Here is a 12,242-nt window from a genome sequence, read left to right on the forward strand (position 1 = left end):
AACCCCTCTTCTCTTTAATATTGTGGGTTTTTACCTCAAGTGGAAACTTTCCAAAAGTATTATTGGACTTGTATGCTCTCTCAATAAAACAATTCTTTTTCAATGGATTTATTTGCATAATTGTTTTTCCTGAGCTTTATTCTTTTAAAATGATTTTTCATAAATTTGGAGCCTCTTGTGCACTGCAACCATTTGATAAATGCATTTAAAATTTTCACCAAAATTTGGGGATGTCATGTGATGTTTCCACATCACTTTTATGCAAAAATATCTTTTGGTTATTGGAGATTTTGAGCTCTACATCAACTTTTCAAATCTGGTCCAGTAGGTATTTTGGCACTACAACCTATTTAAATATTCCTTTAAAAATTCTTCCAAGTGTTTGGAGATGTCAGTAGATGCACATAATTCAACTTTATGCAAAAACCCATTGGTGTTCTTTGAAAAGTTGAGAAAATCATCCTCATATTCATTCTGCTCCAGTTTGGTGATTTGTACCGCAACCCTAATTTATTTTGCTCTACTGCCCATGAGCTTTTTCCTGCTTGTAGTCCTCCCTACAAAACCCTTAAGCCCAGGAGAGTGGACCCATTGGAGGATTTTTAGTGCATGCAATGAAGCTTTGTTCTTGCTGCCCAAAACTGAAGTTTTGCAAAACTTGCACTAGCAAGTTTCTGGTTTTGTCCAAATGATCTTGCCATCATCACCTACATCTAGGGAGACTCTGATCTGGAGCTTTTGGCCACTCCATGAGTTGCCTAGATGCACTTAGCAATCTGCCGAGCACCTTGTGTGCATGGTCAGTTTTGACATGATTTTTGCCTTTGCACCGTGACCTTGCGCCTCTGGACAAAATAGCATGTCCACTAAGCTCCTAGAAGACTCTAACCTAAACCTGCTACTTGCCAGCCTCACCCAAGCCCTGTGGCATGCATTGGCATTTCGTCGAGCAGCTAGCGTGCGTGCTCTGGGCGCGCCCAGAGCGCACGTTTTGCACGCGCGCGCACCGAGTCGCCGCGTACCTCTGTCGTCGCCTCGCGCTCGTTCTGGCCCTTGACACCCGCAGCCAGCACGCCCGCCCCTTCCCTCGCCGCAGAGCCGCCCCTGGAGCCCCACAGTGTCCCCGTCAGGTCGGCCACGGCGGCTAGCGGCCGGCCACAGCAGGCTCTGCCATGGACGGCGCCGCCCGAGCCGCAGCAACGCGCCAGTTGCCCCCTTGTATAGCCCGAGCCTATCCTCAAGCCCTGGCCACGTCGCCCCTTGTTCTGCTAGTGCTCGTCGCCGCCACGTCGCCCTGGCCACTACAGAATGGCGATTCGCCGTCGTTCTTATCCACCACCGTGGAACCAGCCTCGTTGCGCTATAAAAGGAGGCCCCCGAGCTCCTCCGAGCACTCAGGCGACCCCAGGCCACCCCCATAGAACTCCCTCAGCCAGCAATCGGCGGTTGGTAGCCGTCTTCCTCGACTCCGGCCCTCCGGTCCCACTCGTCGCGAACAGAGCCTCCCCCATCCTTCCAGCGCCACCGTTCGACTCCCCATGATCTTGCGGAGCTGCCCAGCGCCTCAGCCTCGATCGGAAACCACCACAGCCCAAATCCCCAATCATGCCCGAAGCCTCCGCCGGCGCAAAGCTCGCCGCCGACGATCCCCTCCGTCCCCGGGGCCCTTTCGACTACCAGAAGGATCATCCTGGAGCGGCGGATCCTTCCCCACCCTCGGATGGCTCCTAGGAGCCGTCGTTCGCCGGCGTCGGACGCCGGAGTCCCCGCCTCGGCTCGGACAGAGGAGGAAGAAGGCGGGGGACTAGTCAAACCTGACCAGTGGGCCCGCTGGACCCACTGTCAGTGACCCAGCCCCGCCACCACGTGGTTAAGTGGACGCGTAAACCCCTGAAGTACGTCTCCTCTGCTTCGAAAACGTGTTTCCCCCGAAGCGTTTTCTTTTTCTGGTTTTTATTAAAAACAGAATTTGACTGAAACTTTGACTGGCTGTAACTTTTTAAATATAACTCCAAATGAATTAATTCTTTTTCCTACCTCTCTCAAATTCCACCTAGTTTATTTTAAGATTTATTTCAAAAATATCTAGGACAACTTTTTGCGCTGTTTTTAAAAGTATGTATTATTTGAATATGTTTGAAAATAGGAATTTGGAGGGGAGATTATAACTTTCAAAAGTTTTGGAGTGCACCTCACCCCTCCACACCTTGAAGGCAAGCATTCTGAACCCCGGCATAATATTTTTGTGTGTTGTTTGATTACGGTTACAACACCACCTTGACTTGGAGCATTCGTTATTTTATGTGACGATACGATCATACGCGTGAGTGCATAATGAGATTCGTTGCTGTTAGAAATGGATATGCTGGTGATAGTAATCTTCCTCGTGAGCTTTTTACCCTGGTGCTGTTAGAAATGGATTCGTTGCTGCATACCGGAAGGAAGCCGGGAAAGTCGCTGTCTTGGGTAGACACGAGCTTGTCCCTAGTTCCTCGTCGAGACGAGTGTGTCCGGTATGGCATGATGAGGTATGATGAGCGGTGATTCTGTCTGTTATTTGAAATATATTTGTTATGCTAATCATACAGGGAATACTTGGACCCCCTGAGTCGGCCGTAGAATCGAGTCTTGTTCCAGTAACCCCCATACTTGTTTCGTACTACCACTTGCCCCTGCCACAGGTAGGGTACGGTTCAGTAAGTTGTCAACCCCTGTCTAGCACACACCGTACAGAGAGGCCATGGTGGAAGATGCCGGAGGCCTCCGGGAGGCATGCCACCTGGTCCGGGGGCATGGGTGTTTCCGGTTGGGACCGAGAGGGGGGCACCCCTTAGAGCGCGCGATATAAATTTGATCCCATGCTAAGTCGAGGTTGTAGCCTCCCCACTTAGAGTTTTGCTTGACAGGTGTCGTGGGTGATTCCAGACGCCGGTAAGTTAAGCTGGTGTGTGCGGGTCAGGTGTGTTTTCAATTAAAAGACCGTAGGCGGAATTTGTCCCGATGGATTAAATAAATCCGTTACTCGTGGGTGAAGAGTACACCCTCTGCAGAGGTTAAATCTATTCGGATAGCCATGTCCATGGGTAAGGACTACAGTCTGAGATGGGTCTAGTGACGGTCTTCGGAGGAGAAACGGCTAAACTAGAACATTGATTATGACCTGTGACATATGAGGATTATGATTATTATTATTGCGGACTAACCATTTACATTATTTGAATTATTGAGTATCCCTAGGATGGTTCTACCTCCTGGATACTCACTGCGACTATTCTCTTATAAGCCCTTTATGTGGTGTCGCATAGACGCCCGACTGTGGCATACTTGTTATTTCTTTTATATTATAAGCCCTTTATGTGGTGTCGCTCAGACGCCCGACTGTGGCATGCCTGTTATTTCTATTATTTATAAGCCCTTTATGTGGTGTCGCTCAGACGCCTGACTGTGGCATGCTTGTTATTTCTATTATTTATAAGCCCTTTATGTGGTGTCGCATAGACGCCCGACTGCGGCATGCTTGTTATTTATTTATTTTATAAGCCCTTTATGTGGTGTCGCTCAGACGCCCGACTGAGGCATGATTTATCCTTTATCCTTTCGAGGCGTCGCTTCAGACACTCGATCGGTGCATTCTAGTTTCTACTCCCGTATTGCATATTCATATTTGACCCGCATGCGTGCATCATGGATTTCGTTTATTTCATGACAGACATTATGATCATAGAATATGTCGGAGCATGATTATCCCTTGTTATATTATACCCGTGTTCATAATGTTTGCGAGTACATTCAAAAGTACTCACTGGCTTGTCCCTGGCTATTGTCTTGGCCAGATTTCTTGCATGGAGAGAAGCATTGCGATGACAGCCCCGGAACCTACGCAATAATGATAGCAGCCTCGCGAAGATAGGAGTTATCCTGGTCAGCTATTCCTGTGGGAAATGGAGTCCCATAGACGCAGATGAACCACAAACCGCTTCCGCCATCAACCACTAGAAACCAAGTGTTGTACTCATAGGCCACATTGGTCTTGTACTACATATTTTTGTACTTTGCTTTGAATTTCTGTATCAAGTTGGTGCCTCATCAGCTAACAGTAATCCTGGGGCTGGTGAGCACAAGGGACATTTTCTGGAAAATTAATATCCCAAAAAACCGGTCCTGACAAAACGCAGTTTTGGCCGTGCATGACGAGAGACCATAGTCAACCATGGAAGCCGTGAGGCACGTTGTGTTGACAAAGAACTATGCTGAACTAATTGATGAAGCATGCAAGAGTGATGAGACAGCAAGGGTCGCAGAAAAACACAGGAAGGCCCTCAAAAGAGAGCTTGATGAGATCAAGAAGAGGAAAGCTGAGGAAGCCTTACACAGGTTCCCCCGCACATCAAGTGTGCCTTCGTCCACAGGGCCATCATCTGAAAACTCAGAGGTAGGATCTGGAACAGCAAGCACACAAACACAGGTTAGGAACCCGCCCCGTTCCATCACAAAAGGGCGTCCAAAAGAGATATGATACAAATCGGGATTGGAGATTCAAGAAAAACACAAGAAACCAAAGAAAGGGACGGGTAATTCGTAAACAACATTGGAGCACTTTGACTTGGTCCATGGTGACATTTTTTTGTAATCTAGATGTTCTAAATTTTGTAAAACAGGAGAATGACTCTTCAGGTGCATCAGAATCTGAAGTAAAAATGCCATGAAGGAATAGCTGCAGTTGCCACGTGTATGGCACTGAATTTGCCATGTTACTTGAACTGAATCTGCAATGCAATTTCTACTGAATTTGCCATGCCATTTCTACTGAATCTGCCATGCCATTTCTACTGAATTTGCCATGTTACTTTTACTGAATTTTCCATCTTATTTTTTACTAAATCTGCCATATTAGTTGTACTGAACATGCCATGTTAGTTGTACTGAATCTTCACCGCGTAGATTTCCATGTTCAGTCAGCGCATTTTAGTCACACATATTGTATTCTGGTGCAAACTATGGGAAACAAGCTGAAACGGTCTCGTGCAGCAACCACACAGAGTACTGCTCCGTGATCAAACTACCATGCTAGCCGGTACAGTTAGCAGTGCAAAAAGCCCAAAAAGCCAAACAAGAAAGAACGATAACTTTCACTAACCATGACTGATCAACTACATTTGCCATGTTTTTTGACATCAAGGACGCATTCAAAACACCATGCTGGTACTACCAACCCACAAGCACATAATAATACTAAAAACACATAAACGTATCTGATGTCAAACCTAAGTAGGTTCACATCCACACATATATTACAAACTATGCAAATGTCACTCACACGCCACCACTGTATACTAGGCTACCGGGAGATGCAGTCATAGCATATTACACGAACATAGTTTTGAAAAAACAAGGTAATACCTTACATTCCTCGGCAACAGAATGTAAGGTAGGCGTACGGTCAGGAGCACCACGTGATCACTTGTACTTCTTGGCGGCTTTCTTCACAGCTTCTTCTATGAACTCACGTGCGTTGGACCGCGTGTTGAAATCTTCATTCATCAACCAGTTCCATGTGTAAATTTTGCGGAGCTCGACGACCATTGCAGCTGTGACGACAGTAACCCGTCGACCTTCCCACTTCACAAGGTATTCCAACGTGTGGAAGCCGTAGTCGTTCCTAAACAAGAAAAGAGTCAGGTTAACTCACAAGAACATATAGAAAAAAAATCATAAACTTCAATTCAGAGGTGACAAAAAGAGAGGGTGAGCATTGGTTTGGAGGACACATGAAGAAAAGATGGGAAAATACCGGTTTCCTTGCTTCGTAGTCGCCACGTACTCAATTGGAAAATGTCTGATCTGGACCTTTGAGTTTTCATAGTGACGGTTCCATGTCTCTTTGAGGTTGTTGATGAAGTATTCAGCATGCGTAGTAAGGTCTGCATCAGCTTCTAAACGCATTGAATCAAGTACCTCAAAATGTTGGTTCTTTAGGTCAAGGCAGATCGCGTAGTGGTGACCACACTTGTCGTGTGGGTCATGTGGTGCAAGCTCCTGGAACATGGGAAACAAGACCTGTAAACAAAAATGAAGGAAAGAAAAGAAGCAGAGCTCACATTAAGAACATAAATGATGTAGTTGGGAAAATGACATGTAAAGATATCACCGGTTACACTAACAGGCACATGAGTGACTACGAAAGCATCAAGGGTCCAAGAAAAGTGGACCAACATATAATGTTTAGTTGTAGTGGGTAATTAAAAGAAGTTGCCGTCCATGTATGAACAAAGTTGCCATTTATTTTAGTTTGAAGTTGCCACATAGGTTGTATTAGGAAAGCAAATCAGAAGTCATTTTACATGGCAGCTGTTGCCACATGAAACAGCTGTCACAAAACAGGGTGTAGCCCACATCTGAAGCATAGCTACTGGCAAAAAAATAACATGGGAGGAAAAAAATGTGCAAAAAGGAAGGAGTACTCACACATTTGTTTTCATTGTGAGCTTGAAATCACCATGCGCAGCAAAATGCTTCCTCAGGATTTTGTGGTGGAAGTCACCATCCCATATTTTTCACGTCACAATGTACTGCATGATTGTTTTGTCGGGAGACATATCCATATGCCTGTTGATGAAGTCAATCCCACATGCAACTACATTCTTCGACATTTTACCGAGTGGCCTCACAGACTCGGCAAGATCACCCAGGTCAACGTACGTCGCATCACATTGTATGATCTTGGTTCTGTCCAAACATGAGCTGTATGAAAATGATATAACATGAAAGAATCATGTCTACTAAGTGAAAAAAGAAATAAAACATAAACGAAGCATATCTAGAAATATCAAAAGGATGAATAGTAAAAAGAGCAAAGCAAATGAGAGGTTTATGTGGGTGTGGTCATTACGCTTTCAGCTCCTTCATGTGATTGCTGTTGGACCTCGCATTTCCAAAGCGCTTGACAATATCGTACAGCTGGTTCTGATCCTTTGTGGCCTTGACTTCCAGCTCATAATTATCCACGGGTGGCGCGTGAACTACCCTACGGTGCCTCACAGAACCAGTGGTGGCACTTCTAATGGTATCCTCAGATACGGACTCAGCAGGCACGTTGGAACTTGATTGGCCCTGACCTCATGAGGACTTCCTCTGCAATGCTTCCTCCTCAATCATGCGGTAAGCTTCATCAAGTGACGGCGTAATCTCCTCAGGGGTGGCTGCACGGATCAAAAAAGTGGGTTAGGAATCCTTGGAAAACAAAACAAATCTAGTTTGAAATGAAGGTTGCAGAAATATGAGATGTAGGCACAGAAAGTAGGGAGTTGCCATGTGCAGGCAACTCCAGTTGCCATGTGCAATGCATTGTAGTTGCCATGTGACAACAACTACAGTTGCCATGATCTATCAACTGCAGTTGCCATGTGCTTGCAGAATGGAAAAATGGAGTATGGCAACAGAAAAATGTAGGTGACAGCGTGCAAGCAAATCCAGTTGCCATGTCCATCAGATAACATTTGCCATCACAAGTGAGAACCCAAAAAAATGCTTGGAACAAAAGTTAGACTAAAAAGATGTATACACGAATATGATAAACGCATAAAGAAATGTACCTTGCACAACCGGCTCTGCGAACTTCACAGCCTTCTTGCCCTCGACCATTGGCTGCGCCATCATTGGGGCCATGCCTGCCGGGAAAGCAAAGGCAACTGGTGAAGGATCTTGCAACACTGGTTCATCTTGACTGCGATCAATGTCAAGGCTACAGCACGGTGGGGTGAAGGCCATTGGGGCCTCTCCTGCCTACTGGCCGGACCGCGAACAGCTTGCTGGGTAGAATCCAAGGGTGAAAGTTCAACAAACATTTCTGCATCGGCTGCTGCAGAATCATCAGGCTTATTCGTAGGACGGGGCGTGCTGTCAGCGGTATCAGTCGCAGCTTTCTTGACAATCTTCTTGTTTGGGCTGTACGGGACACCGATGTTGACTGGGAGCTTAGAAGTGCGCAGATTTAAGCTGGGGTTATCCACTGCGGGTAAAGACGCAGTCTGCTCCGCACGTTCAGCTCCGTCAGTCGTGCCCGGCTTGCCACCTGGGTCGGTTGTACTCCGGTCTTCCGTTCTGTCCATAACATTGCTTCTGGCAGGTGGTGGGAATAGTGTGGACGCAGGCACATAACCAGAGTCACCTCTGCTGCTCCTAGCTACAGCAGGCACGTTGGGTGTGTCTGCAGATTGCTTGCGGGGGCTACGACGCCTAGGTGGAAGACCAGCTCGCGCAACGGTCACCTTGGCAACCTCTGGAGCACCAGAAGCTAGAGCTGTTGTGCCAAGAGTCTCACCTATGGATGGCATATCATTATGAATTGTCGCCTCAACCCCTTCTTTCATGGACGAAGAAGTGCCACCACCCACGCACTTGGAATCCGTGTCAGATGAGCGGGAATCTTCCTTGCTTAGGTTGATCTCGGGGGCGTCCACTTCAACACTTGTTGATCGGGTCGCATGGCTCACAGCAGCATCCTTCATTGCTAGCACAGTGGCAATATTTCAGCAGTCCTGGCAGATACCGACTCGTCACTCCCAGATGTACGGATGCCTGCTGTCGTAGCCTGCACATCTGCAACCGACGGAGATGTTCGGCCGCTTGCATCAGAGCTAGTGGGAACAGTGGATGGTGCAACAGCAGGTTTGTGCACTGGCGCCTCATGAACGTCTGAGTTGCCACCTGTCGACAGCTTTGAGTGTATGCGTTCGAGTGGGTCTCTGGGGTTCTGCTTCGTCACGCGTGTGGTAGTCTTCTTCACCCTGAAAAAAACACACGAACATTGTTAGATGAACAGATGATAGTTGCCATGTAGGTAGAATAAGAGTTGCCATGTGGACCAGTTAGCAGTTGCCATGCGTAACAAGCAGCAGTTGCCATGGTAGACATCTTAAAAATGTAAGAAATGTGTGATGTGCCAGGAATGCCATTTCAAAACTAGGTGTGGATGAGTGCACAAACAGATGGAAAAGTTGGTAGTTGCCATGTAGGTGGAATAAGAGTTGCCATTTTGCCTGGTTAGCAGTTGCCATGCAAAAACAGGCAGGAGTTGCCATGTAGTAAGAAGAAATAGAGCATGGGAGAAACATCAGTTGCGATGTGGGACTGATGGTAGTAGCCCATGTGGCAAGCTGAACAACAGCATTGAAAGGCAAAAATATAGCAATATGGCAATGAAGAAAGAACATGGATAACCTACTTCTTGACTGTCTTCCTCAAATCTGGCAACACGACAGGATCACCGGTGTTGGACGTCGACGTACGAGGAGATGACCTAGTCGAATGCGTGTCACCAGCAATAGGGGAACCCTTGTTCAATCGAGCAGAAACACGGGTTGGCGTTGGTGCTTGTTTCTTCGTAACTACTCGTTCACCAGTTGTCGCCTTGCTGCACGTATAAGAAAGAGGCAAAAAAGGTGCCAAGTGTCAGACACGAAAAATCGTTGCCACGCTTAGCAAAAACAAATGGAAAAAGGGGGTCAGTCTGTTCGAAAGGATAGACAAAACAAAACACTAAAAAAGAAGTCGAACCTCCTCCTAGCAGCTAAGGGATCGGTCCTAGGTCTCTTGACAGGAGAGCCCTGCCCAACCTCCTCTGGATCCCTCCCCCTCTTTGAGGGCGACACCCCCTTGCCTCTCGCAGTTGTCTGTTCTTTGACCTTCTCCGATGAGGGGACATCTGGTACACCCTTGCCCTTCTTACCACCTGCACGAACGTCGACATGTTCATCATCGTCGGTGTCATGTTGCACGTTCTCCATGTCATCGTCGTCGTCCTTGTCGAGAGCAGCATCTCCATCTAGTTCATCTTGTGTGTCGGGAAGCTCCTGCGAGCTGTTGTAGTCGTACCGACCACGGCAACCAGTTGGCTGATGTGTCCGTTCTGCAACAAATGGAGTGAACTGTCTCGCAACTGCGTCGCTGTCAAAGCCATTAAGGGACGTCCAACCCTCAACCAACTTCCCGAGCAAGCTGGTCATTCCGGATGCAAACTGCCCAATTAGATGCTCAACAGGTGCCCTCGCCTGTGCACGAAACAAGAAGCATCAGTAACCACCCGTATTAAAGTCACGTGCACAAGATCAAAATAAACCAAACACAACCATAGATATATATCCTTGATTACCTCAACAGGACAAGACGGAGCTGAGTGCACGTCCATCCACTTTCCAAAGTTGAGGCCCACCAAACACGTTGTAGTCTATAGCATGCTTGGCCATCAGCTGGAAAAAACCAAAAAAACAGCTAGCATGTAAAGAGAGAAAACAATGAACACTAACTAACAATTCATGTATTGCAAAAATAAAAATAAAAAAGAGGAAGAGGATAGAAGTTTCAAAATGGATGGCAGAGTTGCCATGTGGCGTAATACATGGATACCATGCGTAGACAGCCATGGCTAACAAGGTAGTCATCTCTTGTTAGCCACATACGGTGGCCGTATGGGGATTTTTTCATATGTTATGCAGCGTCAAAATTAAAACAATGTCATGCAAAGAAAGAAGCCAGAACTAACCTTCAGTTTCCCATATTTCGTATCAGTTATCTTGTCCGCGGCAAGCACATCCTTGACAGCATCATAAGTCCACGCAGAAACAGCAAACTTGTGTGGAGGCGGCGGGCCTCCTATCCCAGTAAAGTCCACAGTGGACAGATCAAGACGATCGACGTACATGAGCTGATGTACAACAATTTGAAGAAAAAAAATCAGTTGCCATCATGGTATTTTGCAAAAAAGAAGCTAACGTATGTTCCTTCAATCATCAAGTTGGAGGGCATGAAGAAGGAAAGAGTTGCCATGTATTTCTGTTAATTGCCATCTATATGTGTTAGTTGCCATCTAGTTATGTTGGCAATTGCCATCTAGTTATGTTGGCAGTTGCCATCTAGTTATGTTGGCAGTTGCCATTCTAGTTATGTTGGCAGTTGCCATCTTATTATGATGGTAGTTGCCACAATGTCACCATCATGGTTGCCATGCATGCTCAAGGAGCTAGGAGTGTTTGCAAAAGAGTAGTACAAAAATACCATTAAATGGAGTCGACAACCCTTCTCGTACATCTTGTTTGAGAATGCATCATGCAGGAAGTCCGCAATGAACTTACACCAATTCATGTTCTTCACTTCTTTCAGTTTTGCCTGCACGACACAAATTTCAGGACAAGAAGTTGCTGCATCAGAAAGCAAAATGGGAAAACATCAAAAAACTGGCAGTGACTAGCTTACAGATGACATAGGAGTCAAAAGATTGAAGGAAAAATGAAGGAGTACAGATAGAGCATTCACCAGGATGGGGAAGCATTTGTTGCTTGGGCGAAGAGATGTGGTCGGCGCAAAAACAGCTGAGATCAGGTACATGAGTAGCTTCATCTTAAAAACTTCGCCATGGGTTTTCATGCCCTCCAGCGAATTTGCCAGCACGGTCGTGTTCGGCATGGATGTCATCCCAGGAAACAAACGGGCAAACAACGTTTCCTCAATCGTATTATTGACCTCATACGGGACTTTGATTTCTCCACGGGCACACCCAACGTGCAGAACACGGGTTCCTCGTCTAACGGCAGTCTTCCACGTCCCGGAATCACAAATTCCCTGGAGGCGGGCTCGTAAATCTCACCGAGCCAGTCGCATACAGGGTTCACTAGATTCTTGCACCGAACATCCATCAGAGCCTGCATCCCCAACTCAGCAGCAGCTCCCTTCTGGTCGTCGGTGAATCCCTCGGTCAATATAGTCAGGCGTTCCTGTGAAGCCCTATTGCGATTACGTTTCTTCTTCTGCAAAACAGAGAAATGATCATTTGTTGCCATGTTTCACTATCATGAAGGTTTAGACCCTATCAGACGATTGCAAACTCAACATGACATTCAAAACATATGGGGGAAGGGGGCTGGGGGGTGGACAGTTACCTCATCGTCGTCTGTTGTCCGTCTAGTTGCGCGATTCTGCCGCGGTAACTCCATGAAATCATCATCATCGTCTTGATGATCGCCGCGAGCCATTCTGCTGAGGTAAGAACAAAGCAAAATGTCAGGGTGAAAATGAAAGTATGAAGTAAGCAGTTGCCACCTAACAGAATGTACTTGCCACATGGGCTCAATTGAAAGTGGCAAAAAGTTTAGGCAATATCGTATGAACACCCACACCCCCTATGATTGTCCAACAATAAATATGGCAACAAAACACATTGGCTTCATTTGAAAAATGTATAGATCATA

The 12,242-nt window shown here is 46.5% G+C and overlaps 1 protein-coding gene across 1 annotated transcript; it reads right to left on the reverse strand.

Annotated features, from left to right (window-relative positions):
• Positions 1–8,509: 8,509 nt before the first annotated feature.
• On the reverse strand, positions 8,510–11,834 carry LOC141027399 (uncharacterized). The gene is made up of 7 exons (XM_073504407.1): positions 11,525–11,834; positions 11,251–11,366; positions 11,053–11,163; positions 10,541–10,702; positions 9,556–10,049; positions 9,224–9,412; positions 8,510–8,786 (listed from the first exon to the last, which is right to left on the reverse strand). The coding sequence occupies exons 1-7, from the start codon at positions 11,832–11,834 to the stop codon at positions 8,510–8,512; spliced, it is 1,659 nt and encodes a 552-aa protein (XP_073360508.1).
• Positions 11,835–12,242: the final 408 nt, after the last annotated feature.

The sequence above is a fragment of the Aegilops tauschii genome, chromosome 7 (assembly GCF_002575655.3).
Source record: "Aegilops tauschii subsp. strangulata cultivar AL8/78 chromosome 7, Aet v6.0, whole genome shotgun sequence".
Taxonomy (NCBI): domain Eukaryota; kingdom Viridiplantae; phylum Streptophyta; class Magnoliopsida; order Poales; family Poaceae; genus Aegilops; species Aegilops tauschii.